General features: G+C 38.1%; 2 protein-coding genes across 2 annotated transcripts; both read right to left on the reverse strand.

The window, feature by feature from the left end:
* Window positions 1–4,984: 4,984 nt before the first annotated feature.
* LOC117986388 (circadian clock-controlled protein daywake-like) lies at window positions 4,985–17,596 on the reverse strand. Its single transcript, XM_034973223.2, has 5 exons — window positions 17,436–17,596; window positions 12,950–13,169; window positions 9,384–9,517; window positions 7,747–7,902; window positions 4,985–6,419 (listed from the first exon to the last, which is right to left on the reverse strand). Exons 1-5 carry the CDS (start codon window positions 17,494–17,496, stop codon window positions 6,268–6,270), a joined length of 723 nt encoding a protein of 240 aa, XP_034829114.1. The 5' UTR covers window positions 17,497–17,596; the 3' UTR covers window positions 4,985–6,267.
* Window positions 17,597–19,767: 2,171 nt separating this feature from the next.
* Window positions 19,768–24,238, reverse strand: LOC117986387 (circadian clock-controlled protein daywake-like). Its single transcript, XM_034973222.2, has 5 exons — window positions 24,140–24,238; window positions 23,419–23,638; window positions 21,898–22,031; window positions 21,034–21,189; window positions 19,768–20,823 (listed from the first exon to the last, which is right to left on the reverse strand). The coding sequence occupies exons 1-5, from the start codon at window positions 24,204–24,206 to the stop codon at window positions 20,672–20,674; spliced, it is 729 nt and encodes a 242-aa protein (XP_034829113.1). The 5' UTR covers window positions 24,207–24,238; the 3' UTR covers window positions 19,768–20,671.
* Between the last annotated feature and the right edge of the window lie 401 nt (window positions 24,239–24,639).

Here is a 24,639-nt window from a genome sequence, read left to right on the forward strand (position 1 = left end):
TTGTAGCTTAGATGCTAAGAATTTTATTTAGGAAACCACACAAATTGACTTAAGGTCTTCTTAAAGAATTTTATATAGAAAACTGTACAAATATACTTAAGATTTCCATGCAATAATAATTAAGGATGGAATAAACTACTTATATAACAGAATTAATGACATCTTCGTTTATGTTTACAGATTATATGTGATTTTATTATAAAAGCTAGCTGCTATTAGGTATAATGAACAAGTTATTACACAGGAAAACAGGAAAACAAAATATGATACTTATGACATAAATACAGCTTTGTGGCTGGTGTTTATAGACTTGTAATTGTTTTTTAATAGATCTAGGTAAGTATTTGATGGAATTAATTTGAATTACCTACTAGGCAATAAACTAGCAATTTTCTGGAAAATACTTCCTTTTATTTGCTATCGTTAAATCAGTTGGTTTTCTGCAAACTACGCTTAATGTAAGGAAATTGAGAATAATAATAACTAGCTTATACCCGCGACTTCGTCGCGTCTACACAAATTTCAAACCCCTATTTTACCTCCTTAGGGGTTGAATTTTCCAAAATCCTTTCTTAGCGTATGTCTACGGCATAATAGCTATCTGAATGCAAAATTTCAGCCAGATCCATCCAGTAATTTGAGCTGTGCGTTGATAGATCAGTCTGTCAGTCAGGTTTGCCTTTTATATATTTAGATATTCTACATACCTATTCCATAATTCCTTCTCAAGCTGACCGCAGATCGTTAGTAAGTAGTTTTACATGAGTTTTACACGAGAAATCCCCGCATACGTTGCGCAAATGGCCCCGGCACGTGCAAAACGCCCTATCATATCCAACACACATTGCACTGCGATTTACAAATGTACAAAATGGTGCTTACGGGTGAAATATACTTGGGTTCCTTGACGATATTACGAAACATAATATTTTACTTTAAGTTTATAATACGACTAGCTCATGCTCGCGACTTCGTCCGCGTGGACTACACAAATTTTAAGCCCCTATTTCACCCCTTAGGGGTTGAATTTTGAAAAATGCCTAAGTCATAACAGTTATCTGCATGCCAAATTTCAGCCTGATCCGTCCAGTAGTTTGAGCTTTGCATTGATAGATCAGTCAGTCAGTCAGTCAGTTAGTCAGTCACCTTTTCCTCTTATATATTTAGAAGATTTTGACTACCTACTACTTGTTTTGACATTTTGTCTATCCTGTTTAAAAACTAACCTTATCGTTTTATTAGAAACTAGACGATGCCCGCGACTTCGTCCGCGTGGAATTAGGTTTTTCAAAATCCCTTGGGAATTCTGATTTTTCCGGGATAAAAAGTTCCTTCCTCGGGATGTAAGCTAACTCTGTACCAAATTTCGTCAAAATGGGTTAAACTGTTGGGCCGTGAAAAGCTAGCAGACAGATTAGTAAGTAAAAGAATCCATACTAATATTATAAATGCGAAAGTGTGTCTGTCTATTTGTCTGTCTGTCTGTCTGTCTATCTGCTAGCTTTTCACGGCCAACCGTTCAACCGATTTTGACGAAATTTGGTACAGAGATAGCTTGCATCGCGGGGAAAGACATAGGCTACTTTTGATCCCGGAAAATTAAAGAGTTCCCACGGGATTTTAAAAAATCTAAATCCACGCGAACGAAGTCGCGGGCATCTTCTAGTACACAATAATTTTGGATTAAATTAAAACCTTTAGCTATTTATATTACAAAATGCAGCGTACGGAAAACCGGAGTACGGAACCATTACTCAAAACCAATAAGCGATTGACTGGTATTGTGAGCGCCCCTCAGTCCATAAATCAGTTGGTTGTTGATTGGCAGTTAACGACGCCCCCGGATAAATTGTTTTCTCGGACAATTGCTGGTTTTTCGGGAGTTTTGCTTTGTTATTATAATTTATGTGTGATTTTTACCAATCAGAGTAAAACACTTAAATGATGAGGTTTTTTATTCGATACCATTCGAATTCTTATATTATTGAGTTGGCAATAGGTACCTATTTTATTTATATTTAGATTAGATATAGTATCATCATCATGATCAACCCATCGCCTTCTCTCTCAATACAGCCCCCCTAGCATGGGCAGGAGACAAAAATTTTATCCCCCAATTATATCCACTGACGAGGGATAAAATTTACTTGTCCACCTCTCAAAGCACGGCAACAGGGGAGAGGAGAAGTTTATCCCTAATTCGGGGACAATTTTATCCTCGACATTAGACGTGGGTTTAAGTTTATTCTCATAGAACTTAAAAAATCAAAACATGTCTCGCGGTACCTGTTGGGTTTAGGTTATGTTTGGGTTGTGTTTGGGTTATGTTTGGAATATGGTTGGGAACCCCAACATAAACCCAACATAGGTCCCAAATACCAATTACCATTAACCCAATAAAGGTAAAGGAAAAGATCCAAAAACCGAAAAGTCCCCCGTTTTATTCACTGTGGATAATTATATCCACCCGTGAGCCCATGCTCAGAGAGTGGATAAAGCTGTCGGAGGGGATAAAGATTTTATCCTTTCCCCGGGGAAAAAATTATATCCCCGCCCATGCTAACTCTGCTGGACACGGGTCTCCTCTCAAAGTGAGAAGAGTTTGTTTATTAGATAAAAGCTACTATATTGATTAATACCTAAATTAGGTAATTATAATAATTTTGCAGAAACTCAAGCTAAAGTGCGTGTAAGTCATTACTGAGGGTAGTGATCTCATCAATCATATAATAGCGGTAATACCCTTTGGGTTACAACTTATAATTAAATATACCTACCTACGTATAAAAATTTTAAAAATCTATTCCTAGATTTCCCGCGGTATAAAAGAAACCCAAGTGTTAATTTTCAAATATTGTTTGAGCTTAGTCAATAGCTACTGCCAGTGCCAAATATCAAAATCAGTGTGAAGTCCAAAGTAAAGAACCTATAATTGCATGTTAAAGTAACAAACAAACAGAAATAGCTACTTACCATTTTTTTTATTTTTTTCAAAGAATATTAGCCATGTTAAATGACTAATATTCCCCTTTCCTCTCAAACTAAGCGTGAAGCTTGTGCTGGGAGTAGGTACGACAATAGTGCAACGGGCGGGGTTTGAACCGTCGTCGTCAACCTTTCGGTTTTCAGTCCACTCCTTTACCGGTTGAGCTATTGAGGCTCTACAAAGAAACGTTGTATAGCGATTATAATTTTGATATAGTTACTCTATACTTTGTTTTCTTCTTTCGAATGTCAAATTACTAAATAAAATATATAGAAATTGGTATATACCTACCTACTATGTAATATCTGCTAGATTATGACCATTATTAGTACAATTGCAATATATGTAAGTATAGATACTTACAGCTGTGATAGCCTAGTGGTTAGGACGTCCGCCTTCTAATCGGAGGTCGGGGGTTCGATCCCCGGCACGCACCTCTAACTTTTCGGAGTTATGTGCGTTTTAAGTAATTAAATGTCACTTGCTTGAACAGTGAAGGAAAACATCGTGAGGAAACCTGCATACCTGAGAGTTCTCCATAATGTTCTCAAAGGTGTGTGAAGTCTACCAATCCGCACATGGCCAGCGTGGTAGACTATGTCCAAACCCTTCTCACTCTGAGAGGAGACCCGTGCTCTGTAGTGAGCCGGCGATGGGTTGATCATGATTATGATGATAGATACTTAGATAGTGGTTGTTTTTTAGCGGACGAAAAGACAGATTAGTCTTCAACAACGATCAACAAAGTGGTCCATTTATATAATATCAACTTTTTGTTTCCAAAATTAAGATTAAACTCGTCGTTTTCGTCTATGGGACGTTAATAACCATATGTTACGAATATTCTCATTTGTGTTGACACTTTTATGTGTGTCCCCGTGTGAAGATTCAAAATAATTGTCCTTTTACGGTTCACTGCACTGACCTCTACTAATACAAGTACGCTAGATCTGCGATTGCCGACCAGCCCCCCGATTGTGTAAGAAAAACGTAATCATCGTTATCGTAATCGTCAAAAAAATCTGCCCTTTGATTGACTGTTTCGTTGTTTACACTTTTTCACAGCCAATCAAAGGGAAATCGGGGGCTATTTCTTAAATACCTCGTCATTGTGGCGTTGACAGCAGCAATGAGCGTCATTTGAGCGTACTCAGCTAAATAATGGTGATGACATATTTCAAAATAGTGTCAACACGAAAAACATTTCACACAGTGTCAATTTTAATTCCCAGTATGTTTGGACTTTGGTGGAGGGTGTCGAATCGTCACAAAAATAACTTTTTATTTTATTGCAAGATAGTCTTGCGCTTGACGACAATCATGCCTAATAAAAAGCAACGATGAAGTCCAGGTTGGAGCGCGTTTGCCTAAAAGATGCCTATTCAGTATTAATTCTTGCCTTGAAGGTATTTAGATTGTACGTGGCAGGAAACACGCCGGAAGGACATTCTACGACTACCTACTAATGGTTCGTATCAGAATCGTTGAGCAAAAACGTATAATATATTGCTAAACGTATAAATAACAGTCATTTTGTGTGGTACACCTCTTCTAGTGTTCTTGTATAAGTCCATTTCAGTGGTTCAGTGCGATACCAACGCGTTTAGTCGACGATGACAGTTTCATGTTCGGTAATGAAATTTACAGCTGCTACGTTTTATGTGTTAAATCCGTTAAATCAAATTTTTGTAGATGTTTTTATGTCTATTTTGGGGTCTTTAGCTGGAGATTGTGGATTAGATGCATTCTTTATTCATATTCTAAGCTTTAGGAAAACTTGTGTCTTAGAGCTAGCTTGCAAGACGGTAAACTGTACGTTTTTCCCAAAAATCTGTGAACTACAGAACTACAAAGAGGCGCGCGCACTGCGGGTTTAATTCCGCACCTGATTTTACACACTTTTGCATTTATAATAGGGTTAGTGGTAGAGACAGCTTGCATTCTGGAAACGGATATGTTATGTAGTTTTGCTGTTTTGAATACAGTAGGTAAGGTAAATTAAATTAAAACATAAAATTTTATTGTAACTATTTTTTTGTCTAAACTCTAAACTCTAGAATATTAATTTAGACCTTAGTAATACCGATGCTGCTTATTCTAATATAGAATTAACAAATTAAATTGTATCACATTGTAGCTATAGGTAAACTAATTTTATGTTATAAGTACATAATTTTATTATGATCAACCCATTATTTTCAGATATTGTACCTAATTGAATCTACCGTTAGTGATTTCCATTATAAATAACACAGTCACAGCCGCGGCGCGTGCGCCTGACGGACTCCCTTGGACCCCGGATGGGTTCAAAACTAGTCGGGCTAATGCCGACTAGACACGTGAGTACAGCCGGGACAGATATTATTTATAATTGAATCTTCTAAACAAAACGGGCAGTTTCGTCGCCGGAATTTCAATTGAAGCACTTAGTGTCGCACATTTCCAAATATTTATTTCTTACTATTAATATCCAATCCATACAGAAAGTATTCAAAGAAACATCCTATATTTTTTAAGTTTCTTTGATACTTTTCATAGAAAAAGTATCAAAGAACTGCGATGTCACGGCGGTTACGCACTCATCCGATCCGAGTCCGTGAAAATACGTTCCTTTTTGTTTTGTATGGTATCTTATGACATATCGTACATAATCGCTGGACGCTGGTATTCTCACGGATGACGGATAGAACTCGGAGCTGCGTAATCGCTGTCACTGTCCAAACTTACATCATCATCATCATCATCATCATCATCATGATCAACCCATCACCGGCTCACTACAGAGCACGGGTCTCCTCTCAGAGTTAGAAGGGTTTTAGCCATAGTCTACCACGCTGGCCATGTGCGGATTGGTAGACTTCACACACCTTCGAGAACATTATGGAGAACTCTCAGACATGCAGACTCTCGGTGAAGGAAAACATCGTGAGGAAACCTTCATGTCAAACTTACATATTGCATGCTAATAAGTAGATTTTGGCTGTACCTTTTCGTTTTTGTAACACCTCCACTATTTACCCAAAGAAATTTGAATTGAATTGAATTAAATTGAAACTAATGGTTTTTCTCATTTACCCCGCATAAAACCTACGTACAGTAGGTACGCGGCAGAAATTAATGTACATCGGCCTTTAGAATGACATTTCGGGTTTGTAGAGCGTTGTCTCTGTCACTCATACCTATGTGACGTTTTGTCGGTCTCAACGATAGAGACAATGCTCTACACGTCTCTTCTTTTAAAGGTAGATGTACATTATTTTCTGCCTAGTACTGTAATTAATTTAGTTTAGCTTATAGTCATCTAATGGCACGGTTTTGAGGTATTTGTTGACGTTCCTTGTGATTTTGTTCATACAGGCGTAGAACGTCGGGTCCTGGACCAGCTCAGCTACTTCCGGCCAGTTCTCGTTCGCGAACTTGTGAACCGCGTCCGCTGTAACAGATATATATTACTAGCTGATGCCCTCGACTTAGCCCGCGTGGAATTGGGTTTTTAAAAATCCCATGGAAACTCTTTCATTTTCCGGGATAAAAAGTAGCCTATGTCGTTCTCCAGGTTTTTATCTATACACATACAAAAAATCACGTCAATCCGTTGCACCGTTGCGGCGTGATTGAAGGACAAACCAACAAACAAACACACTTTCGCATTTATAATGAGGGTGATAATAAGGGTGATTTTTATTATTATGCAGATACAAGTTCGTTAGCCCTAGACTGCAATCTCACGGTGGTAAGTGATGATGCAGTCCTAAGATGGAAACGGACTAACTTGCCTCTGATTCACTAACTCAGTGTCTAACACTGAAAAATAATCACCGAGTTTATTTGGCATTTATTTTGAATCCACTGAAGCATTTTTACGAAAAAATATTTTATATCGCTCGATGAAGCAGCAATGTAGAACCGACTAATGTCAAATGAGCTCGGTGGCTATCATTTAGTGTTAGACACTAAGTTAGTGAATCACCCCGCTGGAAGGGGTATAGGAATTTTTACTAAACCACACCCCTTTGGTTTCTACACGACATCGTACCGGAACGCTAAATCGCATGGCGATCTCCCTGGCGCAGTAGAAAGTGGTTAAATACTGTGGTCTTATAAGCAGAAGGTTCTAGATTCGATTCTTGGTTGGGGCAAGTTGGGAATTTATAATTTCTAATCTCTGGTTTAGTGTACTGGCTACTTTTTTCCTGCCAAAATAAATGGATTTAATTAAACATTATCTCTCGAGGTCTAGAACTGAATGCATGCAGTGAAGTCGCGTATCGGTGGCCCACTACTGAGAACGGGTCTCCTCTCTGAATGAGAAGGGTTTAGGCCTTGGTCCACCACGCTGGGCAAGAGCGGATTGGCAGACTTCACACACCTTTGAAGAACTCTCAGGTGTACAGGTTTTCCACGATATTATTCTCCTTCATCGTTAAAGCAAGTGATTTAGGTAAAAGCACAGACCACCACCTACCTATAGAGTAGATGCCTAATAGCCGGACGGACACCCGTGATTGCCAAGCTTAGGCAGCTGTTTAGCATAAAAGTCGGTCCAAGTCCGTTCGGTACCCTCATTCCGCACATTTTCTTGATTTCGTGACTTTTGAGTCCACCAATTACAACAAAGCATTCTCCCTTCCCCCTCCCCGCCCCTCCCCTCCCCACCCCCAACATTTTACGATTTTATTTCATGCAAGACCTTGTTGTATATGCTTACTCTTGCGGTTGAATTCTCTGTGGGTAAAAGAAAACTAAATGTAGGTACTTACATAAATCTTTTTGCCCATTAAACAGGTTTTTGAAGTCAAAGACAATGGGGGTGAGTGCTTTGCATTTCAGCTTGAAGTTTTTGATGGACAAGTACGTTTTCCCGTCGCTGCCTGTATGCACTTTCAAATCAGAAGCGACCTCGATCTTGTATTGGCCTGGAATTAAAAAAAGATTTACTAACGTTTACAAACATAATCACTATCCAATGATAAATGCTAAGGTGTGTTGGTTTGTTGGTGTATTGGTTTGTTGGTTTGTCGTTCAATCACGTCGCAACGAAGCAACGGATCGACGTGTTTTTTGCATGGCTAGGTGAACTAGGTACCTATAGTTAAAGACCTGGATATCCAATTATTACATAATTAATAGCTATAAGGTGTTTTCTGGTGATAATAACACGCACCGACTCGCCTAAAAGCACCTATTGGGAATTCGAGTCTTATAGGTAATTAGTACGATTAAATATTATTACAAAAAAAAAATCAGATATATTATCTAAATTTTTAAAAGGCAAGGGTAACTGACTGACTGCATGCAAGCTTTCACCGAAAATTGGTTTGAACGAGATCTAGTAACTAGTTTTTGATTTATCGTGCAAAATGTCGATAAAATACGATTGTAGTACTGAACCCTCAGTGCGCGAGTCTGATTCGCACTTGGCCGGTTTTTTAAACATTCCGCTGCGTTATTTCAAAACAAAATTAAAAAACACCTAATGAATCATTAAACATTAGGTATATAAGGCTTATTTTAAAATTGTTAGGTAGGCACTATTGTTAGTTATAATTTGTACTTTTAGCTTATTAATTAACTTAATTATAGATTTTATGCAAAGAATGTCTTAGGCAAAGTATTACTGTTTAGAAGTTTTAGATTATGCATGTTAAGTTAGCCTGTAAGTGAGTATGCATTGATAGTCTTAAGTTTGTAAAAGTTGTCATATAATAATTATTTCTTTGTATACCGTTGGCTTCCTATTAAATTAACTAGCAGATGCCCGCGACTTCGTCCGCGTAAAATTTGGTTTGGTTTGGTTTCTCATGAGATCTGAAATTTTCCCACTGCAAAAGGACTCACTAACCTACTCACTCAGTCTCACCTTAAGGCACGGAACCCAGAATACCTAAATGCCAATTTTCATATCTCTAAAAACGTAGGACTTTCATACAACCTTCGACCCCCCCTTTCACTCCCTTACGGGAGGAATTTAGTAAGATCCTTTCTTATCTGATATCTACCCCCTAGAAAGAACCTACCTTACAAATTTCAAGTAAAGATAACAATAGTTAAACTTTTCTATAAAAACTTCTCCCCCCTATTTTACTACCCTTAAGGGGGGAATTTCCCAATTTGACCTATACAGATTTTTATTATTTAAAGCTAATAACCTAAATGTCGATTTTCACGTCTCTAACTCCAAAAAACATAGGACTTTCATACAACCTTCGACCCCCCCTTTTGCACCCTTAGGGGGGAATTTTTCAAAACCGTTTCTTAGCTGATACCTACATCCTAGAAAGAACCTACCTTCCAAATTTCAAGTTTGTAGGCTTTATAGTTTCTGAGATTTCGTGATTAGTGAGTCAGTCAGTGAGTGGTATTTCTCTTTTATATATTTAGATTTAGTCATAGGTACCTGTAGTTAGTAAATAGTTTCCATTGCCTTCCACTGGCAAGATGATGAGGCGACCTGAGATGTCGTACAGTCCGCTCATCTTGAATCCCGCGCAGTTCAGCACATAGTGCACGCTTGCGAGATCCGGGCTTACTCTGAAAGGTGCAACCAATGGCGTGCATATGGTTTAAATCCAAGGTAAGCAGTAGTTAGATACTGGCAACTGGCAAGTCATAAAGGATAATGAGCATTGAGCTATTTCAACTAGAGTAACTATTTATTGGGTAAGCAGTGCTTTTACGCCTCTATAAGCTGCCCGCTACTGGGTGCAACAGAACGAGATAATGGTAGATTCAGTTGACGAATCAAAATCACTTGAAAAAAAAAATCTCTGTCTCGTTTTAACTAAACTTAACTAACGATTTAGCGTCTCTGAGTGCGGCTGTATGTTTCTTAGCGAATACCTACTCTTTACAAAGCATTACCCCTCCAAAGGGGAATGCCAGGTCGGCATAGTAAATTAGGCCCAAAGGTGCCCACACATGAAACTATATGGAATCAACAGTATAATATATTATTACAGCAGTTTGAGCCTCAATAACTCAACGGGTAAAGGAGTGGACTGAAAACCGAAAGGTCGACGGTTCAAACCCCGCCCGTTGCACTAGTGTCGTACCTACTCCTAGCACAAGCTTGACGCTTAGTTGGAGAGGAAATGAGAATATTAGTCATTTAACATGGCTAATATTCTTTAAAAAAAAATTGGTAAAATTATGGATTTAAAAAAAGAGATTGTTTCAATGTTACAATAGTTATTTGTTATGCAAGGTTGCAAACTTGTTATTTTGTCGCAAGGGTTTGTATTGAATTCCGAGCCAGCGAAGGATGCTAAGGTTGAACCAGGAGCGAAGCGAGTGGTTCAAAGATAGAATCCTGGGCGTAGCGAGGAATTCAAAAGCTCGAGCGCAAATAAATTTGCAACCGTGCGAAACACAACTTTTCATCTCACTACAGCGAGGAAAACGTTAGATGATTGATACAAGAGGCGCCAGTACCGTGAAGGTTTCAATAAGAAGTTTCTATATTAATAGGCCACAAGTCAGGCAATGAAGGAGGTTCTGTGTAGTCCACGCGGTCGAAGTCGCGGGCATAAACTACTTAGTTTCGAATAAATAACTAGGTAAACAATTAAAATGCTCTTAAGACCTCGATTAGACTAGAGTCTATAGAGTCTAGACGGTGAGTCTGGAGTCTGGACTATAGAACTAAATATAATGTAATACAGTCCGCGATAGGTCGAGATGGCAATCGGGGTATGAGGCGGGGGGGACGTCTCGCACACTCGCATGTCGTCCGCGCTCGCCCGCACCGGGTTAGCGCGGGGACTGTGCGGGTGTGAGGGGCGTTCCTTCTGCGATTGCCACCTCGACCTATCGCGTACTATAATCGTTGTACGCTATAAGGAAGGTCACATAATTTTTTTTCTTGTGGGACTAGTTTTTGTTTCCTTATAATTAGACAGATACCTACAATCACACACCTCGCATGTTTTTATTTTATCATAATATTGTTCATGAAGTCTTATTAGGTACTAATAAGTAGATTAGGGGGTCACAACAAATTTGGTAACCATCACCGATATGGATTTTGTTGGGTTCAGAGGATAGAGGGCAACTCTCTGAAGACAAATATGCTACTCTGCCGGCCCTGAGTGGTTGACGTAAGTAGGTTTTTATGGCGCCTGAAAGATGCGTGATCGTTACCAAAAATTACGTGATATGGATATGGATGTTGATGGTATAGAAAGAAAGTACTAGTTGTGCTCATGCAAACCGTATAAGGACTGATCACGATTTGGTTGCGTTTTCGAGCGAGCATAACGCAACCAAATTTTTGGTAAGTTTTTACATAATTTGCATTACGGCCTAGCGCTTACTTTCTACATAAGCAACAGCCATTTTGCTCGTCGTTTTTATTTTTGCATGTAATTTGGAAGGACATAACTCAAAAACGCAACTGAATCGTGATCAGTCCTTATACGGTTCGCATGAGCACAACTAGTACTTTTTTTCTATACCTTCACCAGCCATATTCATATCATGTAATTTTTGGTAACGATCACGCATCTTTAAGGCGCGGCGCCATAAATACTTATGACAACCACTCAGGGCCGGCAGAGTGGCATATTTAGCTTCAGGGAGTTGCCCTCTATCCTCTGAACCCAACAAAATCCATATCGGTGATGGTTACCGTTGTGAGGGTGACCCGCCGGACCATAATGACAATATTCAAAAAACCCAACCATAATGATAAAAAAAGCTATTTTATTTTGTGGTGTACAAAATATTGTGTATCTCTAATCACTATGGTGTAGGTAGGTACGTAACTAGGTACAAAAAATCAACTTGCAAGTGTTTATAAAAAATTCAGAACTTTTTGTTTCGAGGTTAACTCAAATTCAACTTGTATTGTTACGATCTTCAATAATAATAAAAATATAAATACTCGATGACATAATCATGATCACCCACTTTTCAGGGTTCCGTATGTCCAGAGAAAAAAAGGAACCCTTATAGGATTATTTCGTTGTCTGTCTGTCTGTCTTTCAAGACCCGTCAAGGGTATCAAAACCAATGGGGTAGGTACTTCCCGTTGACCAAGAATCGTGAAATTTGGTAGGTAGAAATAGTAGCACAAGCAGAGGGAAAAATATCCGAAATCCGTGAATTCGTGGTTACATCACACAAAACATTAATTAAAAAGTTTTATTTTGCGATGGCACGAACCCTTCGTGTGCTAGACCGACTCGCACTTGACCGGTTTTTTGTTATCCTAGGCATTAGACATTAGACATATTACATCGCACTTTTGAAGGTCAATAAGCAAAATGCTCATCATCATATTTTATTTTAGACAAAAACTCTTTTGATTGAAAGAATACATGTCAGTCAGATTGATTTTAATAATATCTATCTTATATTATATATGTATTATATAAAAGGAAAAGGTAACTGACTGACTGATTGTCTACTGTCTGACTGACTGATCTATCAACGCATAGCTCAAACTACTGGACGGATCGCGCTGAAATTCGGCATGCAGATAGCTATTATAACGTAGGCATCCGCTAAGAAAAGATTTTCCCAAATTCAACCCCTAAAGGGGTAAAATAGGGGTTTGAAGTTTGTATGTCCGAAAAATCCTTTCTTAGTGGATACCTACTCTTTACAACGAATAGACCCTCCAAATTTCATGTCTGTAGGACCAGCGGTTTAGGCTGTGCGTTGATATATACGTCAGTCAGTCAGTCAGTCAGTCAGGACTTTGAATTTTATATATATAGATATGTTAAAATCTCATTGTTAAAGATCAACCCTGAGGGTGTAAAATAGGGGTTTAAAATTTGTTCAGTCCACGCGGACTAAGTCGCGGGCATAAGCTAGTAATTAATATATAGAGTGCATGATGCCCGTGACTTCGTCCGCGTGCGAACGAACGAACGTTCGAGCGAACGCGGAACGCGGAATGAACTTATTGATTTTGGGTATAAAAAGACAACAGACACACTTTCGCATATTGATACTCACTTAAGATCAGATACTGTGCAGTCCGCATAACCGATAATAGTTGTGTTGTAAAATGTATATTCCAAGATGGACAGCTTTCCTTCGATTTTTTCAAGGAAAAGAGGGTCGGAAGTCTCCACTCCCAGTTCTGGGATGCCTTTAAGTATTGTTGGTACAGCGGCGTTTACTGAATTCCGTACGCAGGCTTCATCTTCGATCTTGCACGGAGCTAGCAGGCTATCTGAAAAGATAAATAAATAAATAAAGGTTTTAATAATACATATAGTAGTCGGGGGGGGTGGGGGGAGGGGGGGGGCTTCCCTCGTATACCCCGATTGCCATCTCGATTGCATGTCGCGGATTATACATCGATGATTTCCTTAGTTCCAAAGTTGTGTGGAAGCAACCGGCTGAGCTTGCAGGTGAAAGAAAAGAATAATAACTGCCAAGTAGAGTCACAGACGTGTAGCATTTAAGAGACACTAGCTGTCCTACATCATCATCATCATGATCAACCCATTACCGGCTCACTACAGACCACGGGTCTCCTCTCAAAGTGAGAGGAGTTTTGACCATAGCTGCCCATGTGCGGATTGGTAGACTTCACACACCTTTAAGAACATTATGTAGAACTCTTGAAAATCAAGTGATATTTAATTAAGTAAAACGCACATAACTCCGAAAACTTAGAGGGGTGTGCCCGGGATCGAACCCCCGACCTCCGATTAGAAGGCGGACCTAGGCTATCACAGCTTACCTACATGACATAAACAAATTATGATTTTGATTTCTGTGACAAGTTAATCCTGGACTAGTTTCACCCGGTGATAAGTGACGATGCAATGGAAGTGGGCTTGTATCTACACGGCATTGTAGCGGAACACTATTACCTGATGTCAAGTGAGTTATTCGTAAATCTAGTATATTTTTATTTATTTAAATTACATAAAATCGACAGTCGAAAAGTGCTTATTTGGCCTCTAATACAAAAGTACTTTTGCAGATGGAAAAGCTAAGAGTATACCTAATTCCGCATCAGCAGACATGGGGAAAAACGCGCGTAGGCGGTACTTTTGTTCTCTAACTAAGAAAATATGGCACTTTGCTAACCATTAACATTTCAATGCGAATCACTGGAGGATAATTCCGTAAATTTTTCGGTATATAACATTCCGCTAGATTATGTCCCTAGCTGAAAATGTAAATAAAAATTGTAATAATAGCAGCCAAACTGCAAAACTTACCTCACGGAAGAATTGAACATGTTTACGAAAATCACGTACCTACCCAGGATGTAGGAACTTAATTTATATGACGTAATTTGTGGGTGAACTTGAAATAAATCACTTTACTAGAAATTATTTTATATATTTTAAATATTATTAACGGATTATTGGAATGCCCTCCCAAAACCTACGCAAGGAACACAAGTTCAACGCGTACAAGTTATCAGAGAGTTTTAATCTAAAAAACTAATGGCAAAATAAATTATTTAATTAGAGCCTGATTGCTATCATAACATCTAATATGGTATTTTTACCCTTTTATGAAAAGTGTCTTAATTTGATCCTAAAGTGATAATAAACTACCAAAAAAATGACAATAATTTTATTAGATCGATAAGTGCAATAAAAATGCATTTAAATTTTATATGTCAAATTTCGCCAAGAAAACGCTATCCGCCATCTTTTTAGGGTCATGAGACATTATGACGTCACTCGGATTGGTAAGCAACGGTGTTTTCTTAATGAAATACATTACAATTTCAATCCATGTGACGTCACAGTGGGAATTAACATGGCGGCTACGGTATCATGCGTTTTGGATATTTGTAGAACAGATTTAAAAAATGAAAACTTTAAAATGAATTATAAAATTCATTATTTTATTTTATAAACTGAAATTAACATTTTTCGATTGCATATAATACTATCTTGTTTATACATTTTTAGATTTTCGCTTCGCTTGGTGTAAAATACCGTAGGTATTATCCAGTTTACGATCTATACACCTAAAATATACAATAATTGTTCTGAATCTTAGAAAGAGACGAAAAAACCTTCAAAACCCCCGTATGCCCCCGTATATGCAGATACCCCTCCAGCAATAGATTGTAGAACATCGAATGAGTTAAATATCGATTTTATCAAGCTTAAATTAATAATAATATCATTTCTGAAAATTCAAATCAGTTTTTAAAAATAACCTTAGGTACATCTTAGGTAGATATCTGTTTAATAAGAGTATGGGTACCTACATAATATAACTTGGAATAGTTAGTAAGATCAATTTCATTTCGTGCATCGCAACAAAACTGCAATACAGTAGGTAGGTACCGCACGTCTGAATTAAACATAATGTTTCTACAACGATCACGTAGGGAGTAAAAACAAGTAGGTAAAATCTCAGAGCAATGCCTTATTATGAACTTTACATGTGACATGACGTGATTTGTGTGTGAACTTGAAATAAATAACTTTACGGGAAATAATTTAACCAAGATTTTTTGGACTAATCCATACTTCCGTACCTACTATACCTACAATCTACATATATTATAAAAAAACCGGCCTAGTGCAAGTCAGGCTCGCGCAATGAGGGTTTCGTACTACAGTCGTATTTTTTCGACATTTTGCAGGATAATTCAAAAACTTGATATAGTTATCTTACTTAGAAAATTGAAAATACTAATTATTAGTTCATGACCACAATTAAATTTTTTTGTGTGATGTAACCACAAATTCACAGTTTTCAGATTTTTCCCCGAATGTCAGCTATAAGATCTACCTACTTGCCAAACTTCATGATTCTAGGTCTACGGGAAGTACCCTGTAGGTTTCTTGACAGACCGACAGACAGACAGACAACAAAGTGATCCTATAAGGGTTCCGTTTTTCCTTTTGAGGTACGGAACCCTAATATACTAGCTTTTCGCGACCCGTCTGTTTGACCGACTTTGACGAAGTTTGGCACAGAGATAACTTGCAGCCCGGAGATGGTACTGGCTATTTTTTGTTCCATGTTTTTTTTGAAATGATAAAAAAATATCATAAATCCCGGCCATCATGTATTTAGTAAAGAGGTAGCTTGCATTTCTATGATAAATCTATGCATCCCAGAGACGGATATACAGGCTACAATCCCACGGGTTCTTAAGAAATCGAAACTTACGTGGACAAAAAACGGGCATCCTCTTGTTTTATTATAATTTATAATCCTTTAAGTATTATAACTCTCGAATGTATAACAAAATTATCATGATCGCAGGAAAACTGCAAAACCTCATTCCTATGAAGATCACGTAGTGTTGGAACAAGTATGAGTGCAATGACATAATATTATGAACTTTAAACGACGCCATTAATGTTGTGGGTGAACTTGAAACATATCACTTAATTGGAAACTACGAGTATATTATGCCCACGACTTCGTCCGCGTGGATTACGCAAACTCCCAACCTCTATTTCACCCCTTTAGGGGTTCAATTTTCAAAAATCCTTTCTTAGCGGTTGCCTATGTCATAATAGCTATCTGCATGCTAAATTTCAGCACGATCCGTCCTGTAGTTTCAGCTGTGCGTTGATAGATCAGTCAGTCAGTCAGTCAGTCACCTTTTCCTTTTATATATTTAGATATATTGGATTAGGTATACTAATCCCATAAATGCAAAGGTGTGTGTGTTACACACTTTTTCACGACTCATCAATTTTAAAAGATTTTGACAAAATTTGCCTGCATCCCGTAGACAGATTTAAACTGGTGCCAACAACGTTGTCAGCGTGAATTTTGATTTTCTGGGAGGAAAAGTAGCCTTGTCATTCTCCACGGCTCTAACTATATCCTAGATAAAACATTATGATCCATTGCTCTGTTCTTGGCAAACCAATAAATAAACACATTTTCTGCATTAATGAAATATTTCATTAATAAAAAAATAATGAAATAGTGTACACCAAAGAGTAAAAACAATAAAGATCTAAATTTGCAGTATCGCTTTGAAGCGATCGCAACGTTGCAGAGGATATCATTACCAGTGTTAAGTATTGTGTATAATTAACAACAAGATTTGCTTTTGCATTTATAATATTAGTTACGAATATTATTTTATCTGGTAAATTCAAAATGCAAATTCAAATTATTTATTCAAACTGGTACCCAGTTGTACACTTTTTGATTGACAATTGCGGAATTTGTAAGATAATGATGTAATGGTAATAATTAATTACGTAAACTTAAAGCTACGAGGGTTCCAAACGCACCTAGGTCTGAGATGAGTCCACAACAAACCCATTAATTTTCTTAATTTCCAAATAAGATTAAATGGCATATTAGTCTGGGCATTCAACGAGGCAAGCGTTCGACGCAGCCAGCGTTCTGGGCACCCTGCCTCGTTACGGCGGTGGTTTAAAGATGATATTTTCGATTTGTAATTTTAATATTTAATTGTTATAGGCTTGTATTAAAAAAATTGGTAGATAAATAAAAAATAATTTAATAAATAACTTACTCGATAAAGCATCTTTGGCACTGGAAACTACGAACAACAAAAATATATATTTGCGAAACATGATGCCCGTCTTAATCCGTGTCCGTTCGACGGCTGCTTGAAATTTATTCTGTGCAAGAAAACCGTCAGAGCAAATTTATAAATGATTCAAATTATTATACTCGTGTAATGCGTATATGCAAATAAGAGCGTTGGGTTCTGTAGGTTGTTACTTCGTCGTCACCATCTCAACCCATAGCTGGCGTGACTGAGTACGAGTCTCCTGGCCTCCTGACTTGAGTACCACGCTGGCCAAGTGTAGACTTCATCATCATCATCATCATGATCAACCCATCGGCGGTCCATTAATCAGCACGGTAGAGGAGGGTAGAAGAAGGGTTTGCCCATAGTCTACCACGCTAGCCAAGTGCGGATTGGTAGACTTTACCGTTAAAGCAAAATGATGGTAAAGCTTACTTCGCTGACTCTTTGCTGACGTGATCTAACATGAGTCTCCTCTAACATGAATTGCACCAAAATTACAGAAAAATTTTGTTCAAATTGATCCAAATTAAATCTATCTATTCATCTAACCAAAACTAGATTGGTAAATTGGGACATGGTATCGATCGTCGGAGGCCATCTTCTTTTGGAGTCAGCAATGTACTTAATAATTAGGTACTTATAGTAAATAGATAATAAAATCAATTGGTATTATGTAATGTCAAGTAGGTTGAGCCTATAATATTATTATAGGCTCAACTATATTTTTTTTCGATAACAAGTTAGCCCTTGACTCCGATCTCACCTGGTGGTAAGTGATGATGCAGTGTAATGTGGTATTTAGCGAGCTAACTTGGAAGGACTATAGCAGTTTTACTAAACCCATACCCTATATTGGTTTCTACAGGGTAGCGTACCTAGACTGTAATCGCAAGGCGGCCCGGCCTGGCTTTGCCGGTAGGGTGATAACTAGCCATGGCCGTAGCCACCCACCATATTATAGTTATATCTACTACGTATAAATTAATTGTATATACTGACTCAGGTCTAAATAATATCTAAACATAGAGTTCTAGCATGGTTATACCTATATATATTTAGTGTCCTTCCTTTATCTACATTTATAGAAAAATTTGCCTATTTACGATTTCCTGTGAATTTTAAATTAATATTGATCTACATTGTACATGTACACTGACCTCTACTAAAACAAATACGCTGGACCTGCGATTGGCGACATGTTTCTGAAGCAAGGTGATTTTTGCAATTTTGGCGCTGATAGCAGCTGCAGTGAGCGTACTCGGAACCAAATATTAGTGAAGATGATGAGGCATCTGTCAACATAGTATCACAACAAAGTCAAAGTCAAATGATTTATTCAAAATAGGTAATAAATTACTCTTTTTGATGGTCTGGTGTTAGATTTGTAAGATATTTGTAAAACACAAGACTATTTGGTAGGTATGCTTGGTGAGGTGCTTTCAAGCGGATGTCTACGCCAAATTTCAGCTCGTTCCGTTCAGTAGTTTCAGCTCTGCGTTGATAGATAAGTAAGTCAGTCAGTCAGCCAGCCAGTTAGTCAGTCAGTCAGTCAGTCAGTCAGTCAGTTATACCTATTTAGATAACCATTGCCACTCTGCCAGACGATGCCCGTAATTTTGTCAGCCTAGATTTAGATTTTTAAAATCCCAAGAACACTCTTCGATTTTTTGGGATAAAAAGTAGCCCATATCCGTATACGGGTTGCAAGCTATCTCTGTACCTACCAAAGATGCTGCCCGGAACTTCATCCATATGGATTTAGGTTTTAAAAATCCCGTGGGAACTATTTACTTTTCGGGCAGAAAAAGTAATCTATGGCCATTCCCGGAATGCAAGCTCTGTCTCTGTACCAAATTTCGTGCAAATCGGTTAATCGGACGAAACGGACGAACTGTATGATTGCTAAACTGTGTTAATGTCTAACACCTGCACTCAGAGTCGCTTAAAAAGGTCGCTTAATCGGTACTTAAGGCATTCCTTATCCATACTAATCCTTAATGCCTTAAGTAACGATTAAGCGACTCTGAGTGCGGCTGTAAGATGTTTGTAACGTAAACTTGTTGTAAACAATTCGCATAAATTGCTCCAATTAATTATACCTAACACTACTAATCATTGAATTGGAGAGCCGCGGGGTAGCAAATATTATCTCTGCAAGGAATTTTTTTCTATCAAAATATCTGGATAAAAAAATCTGGTGCTGGAGGCTCTCTCTTCTCAATTCGCGTGAACCGATTTTATAAATTGATCGAATGGCTCTCTTTTGCAGAATAAAAATAGTCTGTATATTAGCAGCTCTGTTCACAATAAGATTCCGTATGACATACTATACACCAGTGGAAGTAGGCAAAGTAGGTTAGTCTAGCCGTTGATGTACAAATGTACACCAGTCAGTTGAGTCCATCCTGCGGAACATTGCTACTCTATAAGTATGATAATAACAACTCTCTGTAAGATTTTTATGTAGATCAAGCTCATTAGGTATTTATTTTTTGTTTGATAATTTACTAGAATTCTTGCAATTAAATAATAATTAATCCAAACAACGATACTCATAATTATAATGAGTTGATGGTGATTGTTATTGTTAGGGTTATGTTTAATTAGACTATTTATCATAGGTGTATTTCCCTGCATCGTATTACACATTGCTGAGAGTCAACTGAGATCTATAGAGCGCACTTTGACTTTGCTCAGGCTTAAGATTGAGTTTAAACGAGTCAGATTTATATGAGAGATAAAGCTCTGTCTCGTTTTAACTCTATCTTAAGTCTAAGTTAAGTCAGAGTACGGTCTATAGATCTCAGCCTTAGACTAGTGTCAGTTATTATCTACTAACTTTACTTGAAATCATTTTTCAGTATGAAATAAAAGACGAATATTACCTATAATATTTTTACGTGTTGTTTTATTATTTTGTAGACATATTTCCGGCGATAGACCTAAAAGCCTCTCAAGATTAACTATAGGTAAGCGACAGGTCGAGATGGCTATCGGGGAGGGGACGCCCTGCACAATCGCACAGCCCCTGCACCAACCCGGTGCGGGATACCGCGGGTGATGTGCGGGTGTGCGGGACGTCCCTCCGCCTCATACACCGATTGCCATCTTGACCTGTCGCGTACTATAGTTACTAGTCGATCATGATCAAACATTCGGGCACCACTGCACCAAACAGTCATTTAACCGCCCGTGAGTGCCTAGCCTTATAATTAGTTTAGTTTATAGTCGTGTAATGGAACAGATTTGAGGAATTTGTTGGCGTTCCTTATGACTTTGTTGATGATGGGGTAGAACACCGGGTCCTGGACCAGCTCAGCCACTTCTGCCCAGTTCTCGTGTGCGAATTTGTGGACCGCGTCCGCTGAAAAAGGACATGAATCTAACAATTTGGTGGCAATCGGGTAGGGAACGTCCCGCACACCCAAAAAAAGTGGCTAGTTTTCTAAAACAAACAAGTGTAGTTGATAGGAAATTCTCTTAGCCACGGCACTACAACCACTAAAACACCTTGTATGCCCACTTGATATCGATCGTCAGAATTCAGATTGTATTGTATAGTAGGTATACGTACATAAATCCTTTTGTCCATTGAAAAGATTCTTGAAATCATAATGGGCTGCAGAGTGAGCAGTGCATTTCAATTTAAAGTTTTTGATAGACAAATATGATTTCCCGTTGCTGCCTCGGTGTACTTTTAATTCGGAATCTACAATGATATTGTATTTGCCTGCAATTAAAATGTTAAAGCTTAAGATATTTTATTAACCGTTTATAAACATAATCTATAAAATAGATATAATATAAAAATACTTGGCTAAATAAGGAAAGAGTGATTGACTGACTGATCTATCAACGCACAGCTGAAACATGTTCCTTAATCTAAAGCTGAAACCACTGAAGATGGCTATTATGAGAGCATTGCTAAGAAAGGATTTGAATTTTTACAACTCCTAAGGGGGGTAAAATATGGGTTTGAAATTACACAATAAAATAGCTAGTACAAAACTTAGTCAAACAATTATAACAACTCATAAGAGAATGACTATTTTGAACTAGATGTAAAAGTGAAATGGCCTAACTGGGCTCTATTATTTTAGTCTTTCGAGCTGTTTTTTCCATTAAGGTTGCGTTTGATTGGTTTCGTTCAAAACTATGTGTTGTTCTCGCGAACTGTAAAGGCTTTGGCTCCAACAGCTATGCTCAAATGATTGTATATAGTTTAGGTACCTTGTAGAGAGTTGAAATTTTCTCAGAATGTGTGATTTCTATTGCCGCTATAACAGCAAATACCACAAATATGAAAATGGCCGCAATATATTAAAAATAATAATTAAGAAGTGTTATTTCTCTTAGATTGTATGGAACCCTTCGTGTGCGAGTCCGACTCGCACTTGGCCGTAGTACTTCCCTGACACGCCGTTTAATATTACCATACCCGTAATCACTTCGTAGTCTCCATTTCCTTCCACTGGTAAGACAATGAGGCGACCTGTTATGTCGTAATGGCCGTTCAACTTCAGTCGCGGGCAGTACAGCTCATAGTGCAGGCTTGTGAGATCCAAGCTGACTCTGGAACGTACAACAAAACGAATTAGATACCTAATCTAAATCATCATCATCGTCATCAACAACAACCGATAGACATCCACTGCTAAACATAAGTCTCTTGTAGGACTTGACTTTCACACGCCGCAGCAGTCTTGCGCCTTCTGAATCTAGCGGCTCCCTGCGACTCGCCTGATGTCGTCTGTCCGCCTAGTGGGGGGCCTTCCAGCGCTCCGCTTTTCGGTGCGAGGTTGCCACTCCAGCACCTTGGGACCCCAACGTCTATGAGTTTTACGAATTGCTCGAGACTGAGCTTTTTTTAATAGCCCAAGTTAGCGACCGTGTCTCGGATCCTAATTTAAATATACATATGTTTAGTGGTTTTAGAGCTGAGAGAAATTAAGCAGTACCAGTACTATCGATTACCCTTGTTTGCTTGGAAAACTAGGCACTTTTTTCGGATTAAAAAAATATCTTGACATAAACTCGAATCTGTGAGAAACATTAGTAGTGACCACATAATTGCCACATAACAACTGCGCTTTTCTGAGCAGTACATTGCGACACGGCGCGTTTCGAAAATCGGAACTAACGTTGCCGTGAAGTGTTCCCTTTGTTCTTGTTTAAATATTCTAAGCTTTTGTTCTCCAACAGCGCCCCCCTGTCAATGTCATTCAAGTGCCAAGAGAACCTTGTCGCACTGTAGATGTGGTTCTGATACAGGCACACGATACAGGGGACGAGGCCGCCGCGCTGCGGGGTACTACTACTGGTTCGCCAATTTTTTTTCGACCCGATCCGTTCAGTAGTTTAAGCTATGCGTTGATGAATAAGTATATCAGTCACCTTTTACTACTATATACTTAGAAGAAAAGTCCTGACTCACTGACTGACTGACTCATCAAGGTCCAGCCCAGACCCTTTGTCTTTCAGCAAAATCAGTTCAATGGATGTACCGTGAAAAGGCGATAGATAGAGAGACCCTTTCGCATTTATAATATTGGTATAGGTAATATTATTTATACAGGCTGTAACCAGAACGTTGGCAAAAACGAAGACAGGTGATAGTACTGATGATTACTGATAAGATACCACAAAAAACGCAAAAAAATTTAAAGAGTCCTATAATTTTGTAAAAGTTTCCGATATAGGTATTGCAAATAAAACATCTGACTGACGTCAGAGGTCGACGAACGCCACTTGGAGTCAATGCCGCGAGGCTGGGCATTGACCCGAGTTTAGTACGCTATACATTGCGGGCTTGAAAAATACTAAATCACTAAAACTACAAAATGAGGCAAATGTTATTGGATTGTGTTTAGGTAGTATAACAATAACGCCAAGTTTTTGCTAGCGTTCTGGTTACACTCTGTAGATATACGTATGGATTAGGCAATTAGTGGATAATTACTTTAGATTAGAGACTGTGCAGTCCTTATAACCAATAATAGTACTGTTATAAAATTTGTATTTCAAAATGGACAGGTTTCCTTCTATTTTTTCGAGGAAAAGCGGGTCGGAACTTTCCACACCAAGTTCTGGGATGCCTTGAATTATTTTTGGGGCTATGACGTTTACTGAATTCTGTATACAAGCTTGATCTTCGATATTACACGGAGGTATCAAGCTATCTGAAACGAAAAATAAATAAAGTTAATTAATTTTTTTTAAATTCTATGTCAAGTTAGCCTTGGATTGCGATCTCAACTGGTGGTAAATGAAAATACCTACAGTCTAATTTTGTCTAGAATCTAGCTCGTTACAGCAGCTGAGCTGTGAAAAGCGGACAGACAGACCTGCGGGCTTGCACCAAAAAGTATTATTATGGAACTATATTAACTCTTGTATACATCATATATTCGGTAATAAATTAAATTATTTTTTAATTTTTAGTGTTTGTTGTATTGAAGTCGGTTTCTTTTTTGTAAAAAGAATTTATATAACGGAAAATCAAAGAGTTTCCATGGGATTTTCAAAGCCTAAATCTACGCGGATGAAGTCGCGAGCATCCGCTAGGCGCTAGTATTGGTATAAGATTTGTTTGTTGTTTTCACACGATGGTCAGACAGAATATTTTTATCTTGTAAATAGGTTTAAAAACGTGCATAAATAAAAAAATGTATTTAACTTACTCGACAAAGCACCTTTGGTACAGGAAGTTACGAGCAACAAAAATATTATATAATGTTTGCGGAACATGATGTCCGTCTATCCGTGTCCGCAGTAGCTCGGAATATATTCTCTGTACCTACTAGAAACCCGTCAGAGTAATAATTTTATAAATAATTCAATTAATAATTTTATTATTATTACTTAATGCGTATTAATAAACGAGGGCGATGGGTTCCGCAGTCCTTCGGCGCTCCGACCTGTCCATGAGGGAGCTTGGAAGTCTTGGTCTTTTTTACCAATTTTTTTCGATTTACTTTTCTGAGTCTTCATCATTACTTTCCATCAAGTGTGAATTGTGATAGTAGTCAAGCGTTAGCCTACAAATAAAAAATAAAATAAAAAAAAAACCGACTTCAATAACCACAAACACTAAAAATTAGCCGCACGAACCATCTATCTACTCTTCATATTGTTTTGTGACTCCACATTGGCACCGACTCCAAAAAATATTACTATAGAA

Source organism: Maniola hyperantus, chromosome 11 (genome assembly GCF_902806685.2).
Source record: "Maniola hyperantus chromosome 11, iAphHyp1.2, whole genome shotgun sequence".
Classification (NCBI taxonomy): Eukaryota; Metazoa; Arthropoda; class Insecta; order Lepidoptera; family Nymphalidae; genus Maniola; species Maniola hyperantus.

Excerpts from the sequence above, each read along its gene's own strand:
- LOC117986387 (XM_034973222.2), bottom strand. The coding sequence starts at position 24,206 with ATGTTCCGCAAACATTATATAATATTTTTGTTGCTCGTAACTTCCTGT. Across the intron at positions 23,639-24,139 it reads TACCAAAGGTGCTTTGTCGA|ATAGCTTGATACCTCCGTGT; the intron begins GTAAGTTAAATA and ends TTTTCGTTTCAG. Across the intron at positions 21,190-21,897 it reads AGACTACGAAGTGATTACGG|GCAAATACAATATCATTGTA; the intron begins GTATGGTAATAT and ends TTTTAATTGCAG.
- LOC117986388 (XM_034973223.2), bottom strand. The coding sequence starts at position 17,496 with ATGTTTCGCAAATATATATTTTTGTTGTTCGTAGTTTCCAGTGCCAAA. Across the intron at positions 9,518-12,949 it reads TGCACAGTATCTGATCTTAA|AGTAAGCCCGGATCTCGCAA; the intron begins GTGAGTATCAAT and ends TGCACCTTTCAG. Across the intron at positions 6,420-7,746 it reads TAATGGGCAAAAAGATTTAT|CGGACGCGGTTCACAAGTTC; the intron begins GTAAGTACCTAC and ends TATCTGTTACAG.